The 22,045-nt window shown below is 38.0% G+C and overlaps 1 protein-coding gene across 10 annotated transcripts; it reads right to left on the bottom strand.

The window, feature by feature from the left end:
* Nucleotides 1–686: 686 nt before the first annotated feature.
* Nucleotides 687–20,152, bottom strand: LOC132627106 (protein PSK SIMULATOR 1-like). 10 transcript variants are annotated; one of them, XM_060342223.1, is made up of 13 exons: nt 19,859–20,151; nt 18,449–18,951; nt 17,500–17,825; nt 17,310–17,402; nt 17,123–17,213; nt 14,367–14,460; nt 10,525–10,622; nt 10,053–10,122; nt 4,965–5,059; nt 3,553–3,669; nt 3,349–3,425; nt 1,949–1,993; nt 687–1,863 (listed from the first exon to the last, which is right to left on the bottom strand). In XM_060342223.1, the coding sequence occupies exons 2-13, from the start codon at nt 18,773–18,775 to the stop codon at nt 1,356–1,358; spliced, it is 1,941 nt and encodes a 646-aa protein (XP_060198206.1). In that variant the 5' UTR covers nt 18,776–18,951; nt 19,859–20,151; the 3' UTR covers nt 687–1,355. The 10 variants fall into 10 exon arrangements, with proteins under 10 accessions (XP_060198206.1, XP_060198203.1, XP_060198202.1 ...); XM_060342220.1 differs by having other exon boundaries at nt 18,449–18,917; XM_060342219.1 differs by having other exon boundaries at nt 18,449–18,866.
* Nucleotides 20,153–22,045: the final 1,893 nt, after the last annotated feature.

Raw genomic sequence — 22,045 nt, 5'->3', positions numbered from 1 at the left:
CAGTCTCTTGGTTTCGGGTTCAAGCCCTTGCTCAGTCAAAAAATTAAAAAGATATCGCAAGACATAAGTTGGGATTCGCAAGGCAGAGTTTTACATGCTTAAGGCAGAATTTTGAATGCAAACTCTACGTGCAGGCATATAAAACTCTACCTACATGCATACAAAACTCTACCTGCAGGTAGAGTTTGAAACTCTGCCTAAGGGAGAGTTTTCCATTCAAAACTCTGCTTGAGGCCTAACTTCGCTATGCCTTAGGCAGATTTTTGAATGCAAACTTTACTTGCAGGCAGGTAGAGTTTTGCTACAAACTCTACCTTGTGATTTTTTATTTTATTTTATTGACTGAGCCGGGATTCAAATCGCAAACCTCATGGTATTAAGCGAAAGACAAATATTAAAGACCACCAATTTAATGGGCAAAATTAAAGCCCACCCCAAAAGAAGGGAATTCCTGCGCATTGCCCGTTTCAGTATATAAGTAAATTATCTAGAAAAATATATATGTGAAATTATCTCTAAATGAACGTACCCACAAAATGAAAAGTATGGACATTACAAGAAACCATGCCTATATAAATCTATATTTCCTTATACAAACCAACCGCAATTAGAGAATAAAGTAATAACAAGACATAATTTCATGTCTGCAAAGAATGCTCCATTTGACGATGTATAAAGGATAATAATTAAGGATAAAAACATACGCCCTCCATCCAAAAAAATTGACACTTTTCGCTTTTCGAGGGTCAAACGAGTTGTTCTTTGACCGTAATTTTTTCATACGTCTTTTAAATATTTTAAATTATTAATTATGGTGACTTATAGTACTTTTTACGTAGTTTTCAAATATGTTAAATCACACGATCAAAATTAAAAAGTTTGACATGTGAAAAACGAAAAGTGTCAATCTTTTTGGGACAAAGGGAGTAACTTTTCATTATTTAAATCATTCTGTACATAAGATAATAGATCCTCTAATACACATTTCTCCAACAAAAAAAAAGAAAAAGGGATTCTACTCTATCTCCTTGTCCCATCCACCTACCCACCATGGTTGTTCCGGTCCCAAACTCCTTTTTTCCAAGAAAACAAAAAAGAGAGAAAATCACTACGACTCATCGCTGAACCCTGAATTTACTGGAAATATTGCATGGCAACAGATATCTGATCTGGCTACGTGTTAGAGATAATTCAGCTCCCAAACACAACCAGGACATATGAAGATGATCTGTTGATGAATTAGGCCTCAGCTAACAACTAAAAGAGCTCTATTCAGGCTTGAAAATGCAGTAAATAACCATTACCACTATGCACATGATATACTGACTTGGCAATGCAGCTGAATATCGTAACCATTATGCACCTCTAATTGTGTCCACTCTGTCGATAACATCCAAAGCTTTCATCCGGTCAATGTCAAAGTCAAACACTGGAACAGAAGACGGCCTCCTTATAGGGAAAGGGTTCTTTCTGGTTTCACTTATAGGTGAATGGCTACTGCTCTTACTCGGCCTGTGGTACTTGCTCAACCCTGTTTTTGCAAATTCTTGAGACTTGCTAATCCCTGGAGTTAGTTTTCTCTTACTTACATCACGAAGCATTTCTTGGTCTTCAACCGTTAACGGGGATGATGGAGAGCTTGGTTTGTGGTTAGACAACTGAATCGCCTTTTGATTAGGGGAATGGATTGGAGATTTTACCGGAGATCTTACTCCACCATTAGCACCACTTCTTGACTGACTCACAAGATAATGGAGCCACACCACTAATTCAAGAATATATGCTTCTGTTCTCTCCTTATCTGCATGATACAGTGTCTCAATCCGAAGAAGATCAACCTGGCTAGCAGGTTTTATATCGGACCTACAGATGGAAAAAAAATCAATTAGACAAGCCAAAAGAAGAATCAAACGGTTTAAAAAATAAGTCCACAGTGAATTGAGCTCACCCTGTATTTGCCCATTCGCCAACCCATCCGAAGCCATGATGGGCTCTGAAAAGGTTTTTGGGAAAGAGAAAACACTATTGAGTACGCAGCGAAATGATTGAACCAAAAAAATTAACATATGCATAATCAGTTTTTAGTTTAATGTGTTCTGAATTTAAGGGGATACACTTAAGCCTCAACAATGTGAAAATTCAGAAATTTCAGCTTCCGTTCCTATTTCACCAGAGCAACATAAACAAGAAAAGAAATGACACTTTTATTTTTTTTCCCTGAATTAATCCTCTAAGCTGCGTTGTATTTTCTTTCTTTAAAGTAGATGGATATGATAAATATGAACTGTTTTACGGATTAGGATTGACTTTGGTGGGAAGAGATCAAAGGAGAGGAGGATAATAACTAAACCACCACTTCTCTTTACCATACCAGAGTGGGTGGAAAAGGGCGGTAAGACCTTATCCGACCACTCTTTAGAAAGCCAAACTAACCCTGGTACTGATAAAATATAGCACATATTAGGATACAGATGTCAAAGGGTACATCTTTATTTGGCTTCAAATACAAAGTAAACTAAATTTTATCCGTTCCTCTCTTTTCCTTTAAATAGGCCTGATTGGTATGACATGATATGTCTCCTTGGAAATCGTTTTCCAACGCTGAGTTCCCAGAAGATGTTGAGAATGTTTTTGCCTAGGAAGCCATCTTCAGATGAAATAAAGGAAAACAACTGATGTTCATTTTTCAGTTCACTCCTCCACAACACTTATTCCTATTTGTTAACATGACTTGTATCCTTTATCACAAAACACCAAAACCATGCCTACCTTCCACATCCAACCACCACTATTACTCCCTCCGTCCCAATTTCTGTGGCACCGTTTGACTAGGCACAAAAATTTAAGAAAGAAAGGAAGACTTTCGAAATTTGAGTTCTAAAACAAACCTTAGACATTTGTGTGGCTACAAATCATTTCATAAAGGCTAAAACGGAAATTTTAAAGCCAAGTTGTTTTTAATTATAAAAAGGTGACATTCTTTTTGGGACAGCACTAAAAAAGAATGTGTGCTACATAAATCGGGACGGAGGGAGTAAATAATTTCAGCAAATATATTTCTTGTCTAAAATATTTACGTCATCTGAAATAGCACCACAGTTTGCTTTTGTTTTGTTTGTTCCCAACTTCACCCAAGGATGGCTTATATCAGTTTCATGCAGTTTTATTTTGAGTGATCACTTCAGGGAAAATCTGTTAAAAAAAGGAACGACTATCGCCTAACAACATCCCACGTAATTAGAATCCCAAAAGGAATTAGCAACGCAAAGTCCTATTTGGAACTAGAACATAGTAAATATCATGTAACCGTAGCCAATGAAGAAATTTTTCCATGGAAAGTAGTTTTACTTGGTAGTATTGGCTGCCATGGGTACAAGCCACTGCAATTTTTTCTCCATTTCACCTTTGATTTGTGGCACTGTCAACTACACAAGGAAATTACTATAATTTAATAACCTAGAAGGAAGGAACTTGTAAACACGTCACAAGCAAAACATAAAATAGTTGATCCTTGACATTCGACCTAACATGATCATATATAAATATAAGTACCTCTTCCTTGAGTGAGAATGACAGTAATTTGAAACGTAAAGCTGACTTTATGCTTGGTGGCAACCCATGGTATAGAGCATCTCTTGTATTTGGGGGCACTGAACCTGATCGAGCAACCTGATCATATCAAAGATACCTTAGCTAGCAATACCAAGAAAATGTGATCGACAGTTACATTACAAAAGATAATTACGTAACAATAATCTCTACATGTTTGATGATCTAGTAGGCTAATATGGCTATGATTTGAAAATGCAAATCAGCTAAGATTTCTTTGTGTAAATAAGTCTCTTTTTATTAATAAAACATCACCAGCTCTTGCTGTGTGATTCTTTTGCCTAAAAAAAAAAAAAAAAAAAATCAGTTAAGATTTCTGCTAAGATCACAAATACATAATTCTAGTAGTGGACGGACACCTAACACAAATAAAAACAACAAAAGTTGAGAAACACTTCAAACCAAAGGGATGAAGAGGCATTTTACATTCGATACACAAACGACATGTTTGCTTTCTGTAAGCTCAGAGAATTTTGGCATAAACAATATCATGATGAGTGTTACAATATTGACCAGATTTATTGTACATATCGTGTAATATTCCACATTTATATTTTTTTTTTAAATAGAACATTACTTATCATGTTAGGAGTAGAAAATGACAATTTACCATTATACATGGCATAAAACTCAAAGATATGAAACCCCTTTTGTACAGTTGAAGATATGGCCATTGGGCCAAACTCAACCCCAAAAGCTACCCAGGCAAGATCAATTACCAAAAGGCACAATCTCTCTAGTGAAGTCTACAAGAACAGAAAAAAGACATGACGAACAAGGAAGTAGCCTTATCATCAACGGAATAAAAATGAGGCTCAAGCAAGTGAAATACATGCAGTTCTAAATGTTCCCAAAGTGTTACAACAGAATAAAGTTGAAAAGAAACTGGATGACAAACTAAAGGAGTTCGCGTAAAAGTTGAGAGGTAATTTTAAAATGAATCAGTAATGAAAAGGCTCAATTGCACATTAGTATGTCAGCAAAGATTAGAGCTTAACTGATATCAATTTCAGCCTCAAGCAAAGATTTGAAATTCACAAATCCAATGATGTGTTCCAGTCCATATTTCCTCGGAGTCTTTGAGGTTCAATTTAGAGCATATAATTTGGGATCAAAGATGATGATTAAATGATAGCACACAAACATAAAGGATGAGGATTGTTGATATAATTACCAAAAAGATGTTTTAGCTTACTGAAGAAAGAAAAGAATTCTGTCCCATATTCCATAACATTACTACTAATTGAGATCAAAACTGGATTATATGGAAGAATGGAAGTAACGGCAAAATACTTGGAGCAACAGTATTGAAGATAATAGTGTGATTTTTCAAACAACGAGCATGAGATGCTTACAAGTGTATCAATCTGAGTGATGATATTCGCATAATGCAATGCAAGACCAGCAGATCCCAACCTCTGGTGGGTGTTTTTCGTAGGTCTCTCTTCATCTGCAAGGATCAGCAAGACTGGTAATCATGATGCCACAAAACTTTCCAATCTAGTCACTACATCATGTGCAGTCTAGTCAAGATTAAAATTGACTTGATACGTTGTACAAAATCAAAACAAAAGCTTAAACTGAATATGATTCAACGAAAAAAGTTCACAAGTGACTCCCATGAGTTTCTGTCCCCCAAAATGAATCCAAATATACCATTTCAAAAGGGACCAATGAAACAGCTCATGAGTTGTACAATCAGAGTAACTGTAACATCATAGACAATTATTGAGCAAAAAGTATAATCGAGGAACTCTAGTTCTGTTATTTGAATAATTAGTAGCAGATTATTCAAAAATTCATCGAAGATCAAGGAATCTCCCCTGACCACTAGACACGCTTCAACAGCAGGAAACCATTTGTTTTCAACAGACAACTTGATAAGTAACCACTGGTTACAGATACCTTTCCACCAAGCATGCCATATCAAATCTACAACAACAACACACCAAGTGTAATCCCACAAGTGGGATCTGGGGAGGGGAGGGTAGTGTGTACGCAGACCTTATCCCTACCATGGGAGGTAGAAAGGCTGTTTCCGATAGACCCTCTGCTCAAGAAAAAGCATTTTAAAGCAGTTCGGAAAAAAAATAATGGAAGTGAAGAAGCCACGGCAAAATACTAAGGATAGTATGGCAAAGCATCCTGAAACATGCCATGTCAAATCTATGCACAGCATGACAATATAAAATTGTGGCAAGACACAAGTTCTTTTAAGAAAAGATATAAAGAGAATGAGTTCTAGCACAGAAACTCAGAAATCAATCTTTCAAGGATGTCTTGCATTGGCCGAGTCTGTATTTGGAAGGAAGCATCAGAGAACCGAAGCTGGGAAAGAACCTAGGTTCAGAATGTTTCAAACACACACAGAGAAGGAAAAGACTTTCTGAAGACGGTAGGGAAAGTTTGCAAGATGAGTGGGCTCTACGGAAGTGGTTGCTACCTAGGCAACTAAGGCCTGGAGCATGGATGATGGGCTGAAGGTATCACAGCTAAGGGATGCGACGCTTCTGATTTGCATCTGAAATGGAAGCTTTGAGGGTTCTTAAGGAGGGGCAATGGTGGATGAAAGAACAGTTTCTGAGACTGGACAGGTGGTCGGAAGGCGTGGGCTGTGTCGAATGAAGGGTCAGGGATGGGATAGTGGCAATTACTATTCCCGGAGTTCCAATACACTTATGGTATGTGCATCTGTTTGGAAAGGGAGGAGACCTATGTTGAGTGATATGTCAAGAGTCAAGATCTTGGTGAGAAAAGGAGGGAAAATACCAGTTTCTATGGTCCTTGAGGATGGGGATATGTGTTTTCGGATCTGGGTTTTCCTCAAATTCTGCCCAAAACTGGTTGATGGCAGTGGGGAGGGGGTGGAGGAGGGAGAGAGGAGGGGATATGGGGTGGGTGGGAGAAAGCTACCCTGTAGCAAGGGAGATGAAAGGGAGGAATCTCGAGCTACGATGGTGTCTGTAATGAAGTTTTCAGAGGTGTCCAAGGCCACTGGACTAATCTGGCAAGCTTGCCGGCGCTGGGAATGTATGATTTCAAACCTGTGCACACTGTTATTGCTCTAAAAGCTCATGGCGGCACTATGTTGCTCCAAAATCTGCAGGAAATTCCAGCAAGGCGAAAGAAGGGTGGCAGCAGCTCCAAAACCCTTCTCTTTATGAAAAGGATAGCTCTAAATTCATATTCAGACAGCTAAAGTGCCCTTTTTTAACCCCTATTCAGATTATGTGCATGACTATTGGCTTTCGGATAGATAAGAAAATATGGAAGTGGAGGAAAATGCTTTTCCTTTAGCAATCTGTGAAGGGGAAAGAAGACTATCCAAACGGGTAGGGGAGTTCTTGGGAGTGTCCTTTGAAGGAAAAGAGGATAGAGTCCTGCAACTATTAAATGACCTTGACGGGGATGCTAATGAGGCAAGGGAGGTAGAGGGAGGGAGGTGAGGAGTAGGAGAGGGGGAAGCCCACGAAGAAAGCGGTAAAATTTTGGCGTACAAAAGAAGATTTAGAAGTAGAAGAAGGGGTGAGTTTAAGAAGGTTGGTGGGAGGGTGGGTGTGGTGTGAGAGTGTGTGTTGGGGGGAGGGGGGGGGGGGGGGGGGAGGAGCTCCATGGATGTTGACATCCTATCTTGGAACGTGCTGGACGAATGATCCGAATAAAAGGGCTATGAGGGTCATAAAAGTGGCAATGGTGAGAAGTGAGTGGGGCAGGAGATGGGATAAATACGAGGTGCTTCCAGCAATAGGGAGTGCCTGGGGTAATTTACGCGATGAGAGAAAATTGGAGGTGATGGAGCTAAGGAAAGTCGAGTTCACGATAGCAATTTGAATTAGAAACCAGGGGAACGGAGAATAGGGATTTGGGAGGGGAGGGGGGGAGGGGTGCGCGGGATCTAAGACAAGGTTTTGGGAGGAGATGGCCACCTTAATGGCCGAGTGAGAGATCCCGTGGGTGTTACCATGTTAGGGGAGATTCCAATATTATTAGATTCCCAAGTGAGAGGGTGGGATATAGGGTGGTTTTTAGGGCAACGGAGTTGTTCTCGAAATTCATCTATACCTTTTCACTTGTTGATCTTCCAATACTGGGGGGCAAGATTCAAAAAACGAGGCCGGAGGATGTGACATCAAATTCAAGATTGGACAAATATTTGGTTAGTTCATGACTAATGACCTAGGGAGATTACTATATTTTCTGGGTATTGAGGTCACTCATTCTATATCAGGTATTACCATTTCACAACAGAAGTATGATCTTGAGACAGGAATTTCACATTGTAGACCTATCGACACTCCTATGGACCCAAATGTTAAGCTTCTACCAAGACAGGGAGAGCTCCTAATGTTCTGCAAGGTATAGGTGGTCGGTTGGTAAGTTGAACTACCTCACTGTGACTCGACCTGACGTTGCTTTTCCTGTGAGTGTTGTAAGTCAGTTTGGACTCTCCATGCAATCGTCACTGGAAATCCTTAAACATATAAAATCAGCTCCAGAAGAACAACTACTTTTTGAAGATCGAGGCGATGAGCAGATTGTTGGATACACCAACGCTGATTGGGAAGGATCACCTCTTAATAGACCGTCTACGTCTGGTCGGAGGTAATTTGGTGTCTTGGAAGAGCAAAAAAAAAACAGAATCTGGTTGCTAGATTTAGTGCAAAAGCAAAATATCGAGCAATGGTTGTGGCAACTTGCGAATTAATTTGGATCAAACAATTGCTTAGAGAGCTAAAGCTTAGAGAAATCAATCAGATGGAACTTCTGTGTGATAATCAAGATGCGCTTCATATTACATCAAATCCAGTATTCTAAACACATCGAGATCGACTGTCATTTCATCAAAGAAAAGATACTCTCCGAAGACATTGTTAGAAAAATCGTGAAGTCAAATGATCAACTTGCAGATATTTTCACCAAGTCCCTCTCTGGCCCTCATATTAATACATTTGTAACAAGCTTGATACATACGACTAGAGGGAGTAAAAGGGCAGCCCGGTGCACTAAGCTCCCGATATGCGCGGGGTCCGGGGAAGGGCCGGACCACAAAGGTCTATTGTACACAGCCTTACCTACCTTGCATTTCTGCAAGAGACTGTTTCTACGGCTCGAACCCGTGACCTCCTGGTCACATGGCAGCAACTTTACCAGTTACGCCAAGGCTCCCCTTCATACGACTAGAGGGAGTGTTGGGAGAATATTGTAAATAATATTGTGTATCAATTAGGATTATTCAGAATATCTGTTTCCTACTTTAACACTTGTACATTAACTATTTAAACCCAGTAGCTTGAGGGAATAATCAAGCAGTGTTCTCTCTCAATTTCTCTTCTTTCTCACATAGTAAAATTACTATACAAACATAATACATCACATCTCATGGTTGAGAAGTGGAGATGGGAGACGAGGAGGGATGATAGTTCATAGTCAAATCATTAGAATATCGAACCATGAACGAAGAAAGGCATGAAAGAAAAGCATAATGGCTAGTGATTGTGAGGCCCCAATTCTTGACTGGAGGGGACACCAAAGGCCTCTGCCCTTCCATCCCTTGGATAGATAGAGAGGGTACAAACTATTGGTAAGGAATGAAGTGGATTTTCCACATCTTTCTATTTGGATACCGAGGGCATATAGAAAAGTGTACTTCTTTGCGTGGTTGGCTTCTAGAGAAGCAATATTGGCTGCTAAGAATCTAAGGAAGAGGATAATTATACAATCTCAGCAGATGCTCTATGTGTAGATGTTCGAGAAACCGCCTATTATTACATTGTCAAGTAGCTGCATGCTTGTGGTCGGAGATTCAAAATTGGGTCAAAAAACAATGGATCTTGCTGAGAACAGTTAAAAAAGGCTATGTACAACAGGACTTTCATCAGGAGTAGAAGAACCAAAATATGGGATGTAGCTCAACTAGCTCATATATGAGTAGCGTGGCAGGAGAGGAATATGAGAGCTTTTTGAGGGGGTAGAGAATGATCGTGTACTTGTGAGGAGTAGCCTCATGCGTCAAGTTTAATTTTTTGGGACCCATGAGGCCCTTGGTTGTAAAGCTGAATGGGTGATACTTGTAGTATCTTTAATCTTATGTAAAGTGAAGTCAAATCAATGAAGTGAACAGCCCAACCTCTTTGGTTGAAGCTTTGCCAGGAGAACCCTATCTTGACCTAGGTTTCTCTACTTTTCGGTATACCACTTGTATATGGGGATTCCCCAACATTAATAAAATTATTTACTTTATAACAATTTAACATAAAAGACTAATCCAAAAATAGAATCTTTGAAGATATAGAACAAATTGAATACAACCATTAGTAAATAAGATAGTAACAGAAACATCAAAATAAGAGCACCCACACCTCCCTCCAACCAGCTCCCACATGACAGGGAAAAAAAAAAAAAGCACCATAAGAGAAGTTGAATTGAAGGCTAAAATGCATTACCAGCACAGCCAAATGCAGCATGGATCTCCAAATGAAGGAAATGCATAATGTCCACAAGCTTCTCCGTCACCTTCAGTAACGAGTAAAACAGTTCGTATAATATTCAAAGAAATCTGATTAATATATCTAGAACAGTCTAACCATCTCATGCTAAGAATATGTATCATTAACGATCCCACTAAGAAATACTCCCTCCGGATCAAAAAGAGTGTCCACTTAACCATTTGCACAGCTCTTAAGAAAATACTAACTCCTAAACAAAAATAGGTAATTTGACTAAACTGCCCCTAATTAAATAGGTATTGGGATTTGATCACATAGCACTTAATAGGGGCAAATCTAGAAAAATAAGGTTAGTTCTTTCTTGGTTTAATAAGTGGACACTCTTTTTGATCCGGAGGGAGTTGTAATCAAATTACTATTTTTTAAATTCAAGAATTAAAGAGATCTTTAAGCAGCACTGACTTGCTACCTCTTCCAATATCTTGGACCAGAGGGATTTCTTTTTCAAACTTTTGACATGTTTCCTTTGACTTTTCAACTCTGCTCTTAAAATTGCAAGGCTATCTCCTACACAAAGGAAAAGAAAAGGAAGAAGATCAACAAAAACACAAGAACAGAGAGGATAAAAACTCACAGATGCTAGTCTCTATAAAACCTAACATCCTTTTTGGTATGACACTTAGAATTAACCAACCATAATCAAAATATGTTTTTTAATCATTTTCTTAGGTAGTAGAAAAATTGAATCTTGTGAACCACAAACCAAACACTGATTAAGGATTATCCCCTGGTCTTCATAACCAGAAATTATTTATATCACCCAGACAAAACAGTACCTAACTATTAAATGGGTGGTGAGAAAAGGAAAAGATTCTGAAAGGGGGTGAGCTGTAAAAACTACTCACAACTCATGAAGTCTATATAAACCCTAAAACCATGTCAGTTTATTTTTTTATTGTAAAAAGAACTAAAACAAAAGGATCGAAAACTATGGTTCACCAAACCTGGAAGTATACAGAGTGTACAAAACAGGGAGTATGCTAAGCATCTACAACCAAAGACTTAAAAAGAATGAATTGATCAGCTATGTTGCTCGAACATTTTCGAAATGCCGCCGGATGCGTGTCAGATCCTCCAAAGGTAGTGCATTTTTGGAGGTTTCGATACGGGTGCGACGGCATTTTTGGAGAGTCCAAGCAACATATAAATTTCTGCTCCACCGTTGACAGAAAACAGCAAAATAAACCAATTATTGCAACTACTGCAAAGTGCAAATTCATTGCCTAACTACTAGTCCATCCTACACCATTCCCTCAGTGGCCAAGAGAAAAACTTGAAAATGTTTTACAAAGCCTTCTTTTGTGTAGCAACCCGAATAATTTCGTAATATTCAAGTCTGCTTGGAGGTCTAACGAATATAAATTATTTTGATTTGCGTGCCAACGAGACCCGTAGATGAGAATAATGCTTCACTTCAAGGTGAGATTGTTACCATATTGTTTTAACTAAAGTAAATTAACACTAATAATCTACTAGTAACAAGATTCAATCATTCAAGAACTCAAAAAGGGAAATAAGTTGAGTATAAATAAGTGTTTATCAGTGTAGACAGTGATTGCATAACAGTACTAAACAAAACCCTAGGTTGACATTAATGTTGGTTTTTGGGGAAGACAATGAGTAGTGACCTTGTGTATTTAAATACTTGTTGTCGGGTTATAAATGACTCCAATGGACTATTGGATGTCAAGGATAGACTAAACAAGGTGATTAAGCATCTTGAGTAGTATTTTGGGCTTGATAATCAAAGTTTAAGTCCTAAATGGGTTATGGTCAGTTTAAATGAACTAATTTGAAGCAAACTGGACATGGAGCAGATATTGAATCCTTTGCAGAGTTGGGACATTGAAATTGAATTTGGGAAGCGTATTGAGGTATGTAGAGATTTATTACCTCTTTTAGCTTTTTCTTCAAAAAGTGTTCGAAATGGTTTAAATATTTGATTCTAAAAGTGAATCCTAGCTTGTTGGGACGAGGGGATTGGGATTGCAGCACTATTTTTAATTACTAAAAGTTTCAATGCCATTTTGGTTTATGTTTTCTGATACCTGATATATTTATACTTTTAAAAGCTAAATGATTTGAAATAGCACTTGTTTGAATTCTTTGAGTTTATTTCTACTTTGATAAATGATTTGCCATGTTGTGAGAAATGCTTTACGTTTATATATCGCTAAATATGTCGCATAGGCCATTAGTGTCATGATTTGACACGGTAGACCTTTTGAGGCTATTAAGGCCATATGATCTATTTTGAGATAAAAATGTCTCGAGTTACTTGTGACAACCGAGAGTGCTATTCGGAAGGTTCTATTTATTGCCAGGAGACTGCACGCCCCGCTATAGGGACATAGACCAAACCTAATGCCGAAGCGTAAGGGTTAAAGTCCTCCCAAGTGTGGGCAAATTTTCTATCATTAGCACGGCACAACAATAAGATGCCTGAGGAACTAGGGTTATAATACTTGCTGCTAGGGTGTATACCTAGTGTTGTGGAATATATGTCGATGTCGATGTAGTACTCTTTTTTTTTTTTTATAAGGAACTTCGGAGTTCTGATGGGATCCGGTGAGTTAGTATGTCGATGAAGTACCCTTGGTAGATGTATATACTTGATTTTTTATGATTTGAAGCTTATAAACTAATGTTGACTTCTAGTGCTTTATTTTCCTTTTCATTTCAAATGTCGGATTTATGAATTAAAATAAATGTTTTACTGTTTATACCAATATTCATTGCATTACACATATTTTGTTTTAATACTTGTCCTACTTCCTGGGGAAATGATCTATGATACTTACTAGGCATGTGGAGCTTAGGCCTGTCGGCCACCATCCCCTTATTTATTTCAGAAACTGATGTGGCTTAGAACGAGCAGCTTGTTTAGGACAACTTCACTTCCATAGTGACTTTTGGTGAGGATCCACTTTGCTTTCATGGAGATTAGTTAGGATTATTCTTTTGAGTCACCGAGGCCTGTCTCGGTTAACTAACTAATTCCTTGTCATAGAGGTTACATAAATAGTAATTCTTTTGGTTGTATTTATGGTTACAATATGGCATGCACTATATCTATTTTTCATTTCTATATAAATGAAGGGGGTTAAACTCAAAGTTGATGGTTTCATGCATAAATTTCACAATCGTTGTGTTTATCGATTCAACTGCATATAATGGGTCACATCATATAGGATTGGTTCGCTCAGTGCGGGTAGAGTGTCGGGTGCCGGTCACGTGAATTTTGAGGCGTGACATTTTAACTTCTTAACTAAGTGAATTTGAAGTCATTTTCTAAGTAGGGTGTCCCAATTTTCCCCGTACAACACCAAGGCAAGACAAGAATACATATAAAAGTAAGAAAATTTTCCATTATGCCAGTCCTAAAGAATTTGACTAGTCCACAAGAAAATTCGACTAGTTCCCCTGGCCTAATGCAAATATGCAAAAAAAAAATAAAAAAAAAATATATATATATATAAGTAAGAAAATTTTCCATTTATGCCAGTCCTAAAGAATTTTGACTAGTCCACAAGAAAATTCGACTAGTTCCCCTGGCCTAATGCAAATATGCAATATCAGGAAAAAAAAAAGAAAAAAAAAAGCTAAAAAGAACTCTGGCAATAATCAACATTCAAAATTAAAGTATCTCAGTAGCCAAGGCTCGGAGAGTTAGAGATAAGACTTTTTTGCAGGAGTCCTCGGTCATTGGACCTTAAGTCAATAAACCATAATTAAAATTATTCCAACAATATTAAGGCTCCAAATTTGCAAATTGACCAACATACAATTATTTAACTTTTATCTTGGCTGGCAGCTTGTCTTATTTCGAAATTGTATTTTCTCTCTAAAGTGTGAGATTTGCTTTTGATTCTCCTTCAGAGATGCCTATACAGCTATACTTTAAGGAAATTATGGGAGAGATTATCGAAAGGACTTATAAAATGCAAGTCCGGAGTTGCTTCCTGTTTCCTCCTAAGTTTCCCCTTTCTTCCCATGATCTTCAAGATTTCCCCAACTGAACATTCACTAAGCATTTTTGCAATAATAACCTGTCTACTGAAACCCATAAATACAAACGCATTGAGTGCTCTCTCGAGGCAACAGAACATGAAAAGTTTGACATGCTCGTAAAGCATAATAATAATGAACACACTGAGGCAACTTAAGTTCAAACTTCATCTATGGAAAATTTGAGCTTCAAGCTGCTCTAAAGAATCACAAATAACGGGGAATGACTGTTAAATGAAGTACCTCTGTGAGTAGCATTTGAAGTATCCTCTTCTTGAGCTTTACGCCGATAATCTTGTTCAAATCTGTCCAATGCATGGAATTCATGGTACAGTTCCTGCAAAAAGCAGACTACTTCGCCTTACTAGAACCTGAGCCAGATAATTTTTTTGGAAAAAGTGGAATGCAAGTTGATGTCCTCAATTACAGAAAGTGATAATAAGCAAATTTCGTCTTTTTCTTTGTGATAACCACAAAGCTCTTTAGTGTGGTTAGTACTGATATTGGCTCGCCTGCGATTCCAATAATTCCATATTAACCTGCCACAAGTATGGCTCTAAAAAAGGTTCTTTAAATGTTAGACTTGAACTCTAACCAAACATGCAAATGCAAAAACAAGATATTTCAAAGGGATTTTTTCTTCCTCGGCACCCAAAAGTGTGATTCTTATTATAAAGATTTCACTTTAAACAAACAACTTTTTTTTGGAAAACACTTTATGTAAACAACTAAATGGAAAGTTCATTGCTCCAAGGAACCAATTCATCATAAATCTCATTCCAGATTTCTAGTAAAACAAATACGAGATGAGAATATGGTGATGATTTGCTTAGTTATCTAGTTGTTTACAAGGGCCTACATGTTACTCTCTCTGTTTCAATTTATGTGGCATAGTTTGACTAGATGTAGAGTTTAAGCAAGAAAAGATGATCTTGGAACTTGCAGTTTTAAGCATGCCATGTGATTTCTGAGGCTTTAAAAGCATGCCAGTAAGGAAAAAATAGGAAGTTTAAAGTTAAATTTTATCCAGATATAAAAAGGTGTCATTTTTTTTTAACGGACTAATAAGGAAATAGGGCCACATAAAATGGAACAAAGGGAGTAATTAATTGACTATTTTTTTGAGAAGGATAACTAATTGACTATTGTATAAAAGCGAAACTGAAAAGGCTATTTTTTTTAAAAAATCGGTAAACTGAGAGGCCAAATTGTGTGGTAGCATCCATTATTGACCTAACCCTGAAACAAAATCCAGGAGAAACTTCAACATACTTCCATCAAGCTATTCTGTGATGCATTCTTTTTCTTTTCTTCTCTTTTTAACCATCCATTATTGAACCCAAAAAATCCACAAGAATCTATTAACATAATTCCATCAAGCACATGGAGTATGCTGATGCGACCTTGAAGGTAAGAGAACTTTAATGCTGTTGCCGGAGTATTATGATCGCTATCAGTAGTCGGGGAAAGATTTTAAACCCTACAACGCTGTAATATGCTTTCCATCATTATCCCCAGAGAATGCCATAGCAGGAGAGAATACAGGGATAATCTTTTGGATGAGGGTGAAGAAACAGAAAAGCTAAAAAGTTCTTGAGTCTTGCCTAGTAGGTGACTTAGGTCGTTTTGATCATCAAGCAGGATCAGTATTTGCATCAATTTAGTGAACTGCGAGGGTACGTAACACTCTGAACGACCAGAAGTTTTTTAACCAGAGAGATCCTTTACGACTTTTCCAATTCCTATCTAAGACAATAGCCTTCAGGAGTAGTAGGGAACATCGCTGCTGGGAAGAAAGGAAAAGAACTCATTCCAAAAACTGTGTACAAAAAACCCCATGCAGGGGAAAGGACGAGAATGATTATCTCACTAAATGTATCATGCTGGAGCTCAGAAATGGAAGCAACAGCTCCAAATTGGGAAAAAAAGAAGTTTATATGGAGTCCATATTATGGACCAACCTCCTGTCCAGGAGTTGGGATGCAATGGGCAAGTCAGATCATTATGTCTTCTATCCTCATTCTATTTCTATACATGATATTCCCATCTATCTGCTTGTATAAGTTGACGATATAGTCATTTTTTATGAAGTTGTTCTATTAAAAATGCATCAAGAAGATATTGATATTTTCAATTTGTTTTCGAGCTGAAGCACCACTTCATGACCAACTTTTCAAGCAATACAAAGTCACAGATAAAATCACCTCCCTGGCGGCAAATATTTCTCCTTAGCTTTGCGCGAGACTACATTTCCCACTATGATCACTATGAATGTTAGAAATTGATACTAAGAATCCATGTTGCAGGCCACCAAAATAATAACCTTCTATAATTTCAAACGGTCTACTTAAGATTTTCTGAGAACAGCGGATGACACAGTGCTGGTTACATTTAGTTCCATTTGTAGTCACAGTAGCTTACTTTACTTGAGCATCAATGACTAGTGTCCTTTTCTAACAGTCTTAGATTTGCATCAGTGTTATCAAAGGCGCGCTTAAGCCCTGAAGCGAGGCTCAAAACATGTTGAGCGCTTCGCCTCGCTTTATGTGCGCTTCAGTGTCATCATCAAGGCTCTAAGACATACTTTTCCTTGCCAATGAGCCTCTCTTGGAGAGGTGACACTGGATGATTGATATTTCACTTTATCGTAATATTTTTACAATTTCTTTGTCCATATATTTGTTATTCATGCTTATGATTTTCAATCTTGGACTAAACATATATATATTTGTATTTTTGCACCATTGCGCTTTTTTTCATTAAAGCCCACGCTTTATTTGCGCTTTGCGCTTAAAGCCCCAGCTGACCTTAGAGCTTTTTTGCGCTTTTCGCTTTTGATAACACTGATTTGCATGACCTCTTCAATGATGGACAAAACAAGATCCTAATTTGTTCTCCACTCTTCTTTAAAACCAAACTAAAGGATCAAAAAATGGGGAAGATAGGAATAAAAACGGCAATAGGAGATCAAAAGATGTAATGAATGAGATAAAACTCACAGCTGTATACTGAACCAAGATCATCAACTGCATCATTATAGCCTCTGCTTCTTCTTTTAAGTTCTTATGAGGTGTCAGTTCAGATTCCAGCCTAAATATAATGAAATGCACTATAAATAATGTGATCACTCATTGAGGTGTACTGATGACAAGCAAGCAATAACAGATAAAAGCTTATAGCAAGTACTTTTCAAAGTAACGTTCCAAGTTGTGCCATTGAGGATCTTTACAGCGATTTCCAAAACGAACCACTTCACCGGAGAATATTTTCAGTTCATCCCTGCCATATTACAGAATATTAGAAATCCACTCTGGCAGACAGAACTTGAAAGTAGCAACTGTTATACGAGAATGAGATATCTTAGAATCTTTAGCACCTCTTGTCTGCTGCAGCGATTCTCAAGAGTTCATCCGTATCCTTTGTTACCAAGAGCTGCACACCTTCTGAAGGAAGCACCACCTTCTTCAAATGTTGCACATTCTCTTTTGAAAGAGAATGCATAAGATTGGCACCCTTGACAATGGTGTTTGCAACTTCAAATGCCAAAATTGAAATTTTATTTCCCTTGGTTGCCATGCTTGATGCAAAACCACTACTTAGGTTTAAATTTGTCATGCTGCTACCCAGTGTGTCCAACACATCGACAGCCTTGCCGAACCCCGCTGTACCAGCTCTTCCCAACAGTGAACTCACCTCCGAAACCTGTCTAGCAAAAAATTAGATACATTCTAGTCTGTCAGATAAACAAACCAAACCAAATACAGTTTGTATCTTTGTTTCGATTTTGTCGGTTTATTCAGACTTTTCCTTTTCCTCACATGACATACAAATTCAATTCATTCAATCTACTAGAGTTAAAGGCACAAACTTTCATACGTTGATATACGATTAGCAAGAATCAAACAAATGGATGAATATATTATTATTCAAAAATCTATGAGAAACGTCACCTTGAGACATGACAATTCGAGTATATGAGAGGATGACAAATGATGAGACCACCATGGCCAAGTAGCTTGTCACAACAAAAAGGGTTTCCCTATAATATAAGTTGCAAATAACATACTTAAAAAGTCAAACACTACAACAAACGAAAGCATTCTTTTGTTCCTCCAATCGTTATCTTCTTTTATAGTTTCATAGTTGTTTTATTCCCTTTCTGAAAACTCTTACATTTGTATAAGCGGATACACCCACATTTGCTCATTGCAATGGGGTCTATTTTATCCTTATAACTCCTATATTGAAAATTGTCAAATAATTACTAGTAACAATTAAGGAAAAAGACAAATGACATGACATAGCACATGTGAGTGACTACTGACCTTTGCAATTGCAACTTGCTTTGACCTTGTTGATCTGGATTTGTTAGATAAAGCCCTGGACAATCTTGGAATTCCATCATCAACATCATCCATAGGAACCCCACGAGAAATCACATTCACCTCCGGAAAAGATAACACTGGTTCACTTAGTTGCTTATCGGCGCTTTCCCCAGCAGGGGATTGCGTAGGATCACAATTTGGTTGTTTGGGCAATCCATGCAACTGATAAAATATTCCAGCACCATAATTAAGATGACCATTCAAATATAAAATTCCACCATCTGTTGTGCTATCAACGGTAGCTCTTCTAGAACAAAGGCCACCCATCTTCTGAATAATGACCTTCCGCCTATTTCAATCTCAAGCTTCCCATCAAAAGCTGAGCAAAACAATGTGAAGCTGCTTTAGCAACCTGCCACTGCAGAATACTGAGACCGTCAAAGCCTCTCTTGGAAATTGCTCACATGTACTGCTCAAATAGATTTGGAGCAAACTATATCAAGCTGAAAGTTCGGCAACAATTGCAACAATTATAACGACTACGTCTTAATCCCAGACAGAGTTTAGCAACATTCTTAACAAAAAGAAAAAGGCACGTCTTTTTTATCACAGACCATAGCATAAGAACACTTATCACCAAATACTTAAAAAGAAAAAGGCACATCTTTTTATCATCTCAAAACTTGAAATTAAAGAAGCCATGTAAGAAGGGACTCATAAAAGCAATTATCAAACTGAAGTCCAAAGTAAAACACATAGAAAAGAAATAGCATCCAAATAGGAGAATATGTAAGCTAACGATAACAAAGTAAAAGCAAAAGACTTGAATTAGTGTGTCAATTATTACCAAAGGCCCCACTATAAACACCACCCATATAGCACCCAAGGTGTGGCCTAGTGGTAACGAAGTTGGCTAAGCACCATGAGGTCTCAGGGTGACCTCATGGTCAACTCCCAGCAGAGACAAAACACAAGGTGATTTCTTCCCATATGGTCTAGCCGTGGTAGACAGAGTCAGGGGCGGAACCAGGTGGTGGCTAGGGTTCATCCCCTTCGGCAAAAAACTACCATATGGTTAAAATTATTTTTCTATGTATACATAATAGATGTTGAACCCCTAGCTTCTTTGTTCATTTACATTTTTGCACCCCTAATTCTGGCTCCACCGCTGGATTGAGTTACCTGATACCTGTAGAGTTACCTTATACCTGGTGCTATTGTTGGTGGGAGGTGGGAGGTGGTAGCTATCCTGTGAAATTTGTCGAGGTGCCCGCAAGGTGGCGCGACACCACGGTTATCAAAAGATTAAAAAAAGGGTGCAAATCCCAATTGAAATACAGACAATCACAGAGGAAAATACAGACATATACACATTATACAGTTAGTTGTATGCAGGAAAAGGCCACTTACCAAGCAAGAGAAAATTAATGGAAAAAGGATGAAAGCTGCTTGATTAGAATGATGATTGAGGAAAGTGATGAAAATAGTTACTTACTTATTAACTGCTTTTGGGTTTAATGGGTCATTTAGCATATTGGAGCGTATAAGGTGGGGGGGGAATAAGGAAGTAAACGGAAAGACCAAAGTCAGAGACGCAAAGAGTAATAATAGTTCCTTTCTCTCGCTCTCTTCTTCTTTCTCTCTCTCAGACACACACACACTTGGACTTCATGCAAAAATGACAGAGACTTTCTTTCTGGCACGTCAAAACCAACAACTACCAAACAAGCAACCATTTGCACGTCCTACAAGATACCTTGCTTTTCTTTCATTTTTTTTTTTTTTGCACGGATTGCCCTTCTTTTGGGGTGGTCTTTAAATTTTGCTCCTCAAATATTTGTGGTCTTTAAATTTTGCCCTTCGCTTGGATATCTGAGGTTCTGGGTTCGAATCCCCGTTCAGGCATAAAATTAAAAAATAATTTTGCAAGGCAGGGCTGGGGGAGTGTATGCCGGATCCGGCATAAAGTCCTTAAGGAAAAACTAAAGTTATGCCGGAGGGGCATAACTTTTCCTTAAGGCATAGTTTAGTTATGCCTTATGGGGCAAAACTTTTCCTTAAGGAACTATGCCTTATAGGGCAGACTTTTAATTAAGGCATAACCAAAAGTATGCCCCATAAGGCAGAACTTTTTCTTAAGGTATAGACTTTGCCTTATAGGGGACATGACGGGTACCCGGGGCTAACCACCGAGCACCACTCGTTCTATTACTCATCGTACTCATTAAGCGTACTTTCGTTAATATAATACTCAAATCATAGGAAAATCATTTTTCATTTGGAAACATAATTACTGTTATATACATAAGCCCTTTTGGCTATCAAAATAATATATATATATATATATACAATAGTAACATCGTGAGACCATACTACCCACACATGCATATCTATGAGCCTCTACTAGAGTACTAGACATATGGACGGGACAGGACCCCGTCGTGCCCAAAATACGTATATGTACACAAAAGAAAAAACCAAATAGCACCTTCGGAATAATGGAGTGCTCCTGTAATTCTGCTGATAACTTCTACGGATCTGCACCGTCCCCCTGTCTATCTGTGGGCATGAACACAGCGTCCAAAGAAAACAGACGTCAGTACGAATATTGTACTGAGTATGTAAGGCATCAACAATAACAATACATCAATGAAATAAGGAGCAACCTGTGACTGACCATCAACTATAGAAGAAATTATGCATGCTGGCTTACTCCGTAATCATCATCATATCATGTATGCATATATGTATAAGCTGTCCGACCATATAGGTACGGTGTGATAATCATTAGCCCGCATCCAGGCCTCCCGCGTCCGGGGTACCATATCATGCTGCCCACTAGTGGTGTCTGCCCATGTCATCTAGACATAGTGTATACGCTGCCCGCCTTAGCGGTGTCTGCCCAGCCATATAGGCGCGGTGTAATAACATCATCATATACTTATCATGAATCATGCATAAAACCCAAGACAAACTATACATCTATCGGGGTGACGTAAGATCGTGAACCCCCGATTCCATTATGGAGTATTTATAAGCATTCTGCCTCACCTTGAAGGAATTAGCATATAAGGTGAGTGTATTCAATGAACAACATCAATGGATCATTAGCCTTGTAGAAACAAAATATTATAGGCCTTAGAATCTTTAGACTTAGACTCATCATCATCATTATCGCACTCGTAACATATCTTTTATCTTATCCCAAATGGCTATTCATGAACATAGGCTCTTAGTTTTCCGGAAGGTAGGAAAGTCATGAAGATATAGGGAATATCGTGCCATAAGAATAATGCCTTAGAAAGAAGGGGCTAGACTTACATACCTCTTTCGTTTAACAGTTTTATCGCTTGATCGTTCTCCTTCGACGCTTGCGTTTCTACCTTCAAGAGGATTCGCATCAACATTAGTTAATCGATTATATGAACGTGTTACTATTGCTAGAGAAAATTGGGTAGCATTTCCTTTGTTTATACAACTTTCCTCATTTTACATATCTACTATCAACATCCATCACAACATTCACAATATTATACACAAAAATCGTCATTCATCTACATTATTCACATTTCACAATTTCACTTCGATTCCTCTATA

The sequence above is a fragment of the Lycium barbarum genome, chromosome 2 (genome assembly GCF_019175385.1).
Source record: "Lycium barbarum isolate Lr01 chromosome 2, ASM1917538v2, whole genome shotgun sequence".
Classification (NCBI taxonomy): Eukaryota; Viridiplantae; Streptophyta; class Magnoliopsida; order Solanales; family Solanaceae; genus Lycium; species Lycium barbarum.
The sequence above is the reverse complement of the archived record's forward strand: the minus strand, read 5'-3'. Positions and strand labels throughout refer to the sequence as shown.

What these genes read in the sequence shown, in the direction of transcription:
- LOC132627106 (XM_060342223.1), bottom strand. Translation starts at nt 18,775, where the DNA reads ATGGGTGGCCTTTGTTCTAGAAGAGCTACCGTTGATAGCACAACAGAT. An exon ending in ATCGCTGCAGCAGACAAGAG is followed by an intron (nt 17,403 to 17,499) that starts GTGCTAAAGATT and finishes GTAATATGGCAG; the next exon opens with GGATGAACTGAAAATATTCT. An exon ending in GGTCCAAGATATTGGAAGAG is followed by an intron (nt 10,123 to 10,524) that starts GTAGCAAGTCAG and finishes TCGTTACTGAAG; the next exon opens with GTGACGGAGAAGCTTGTGGA.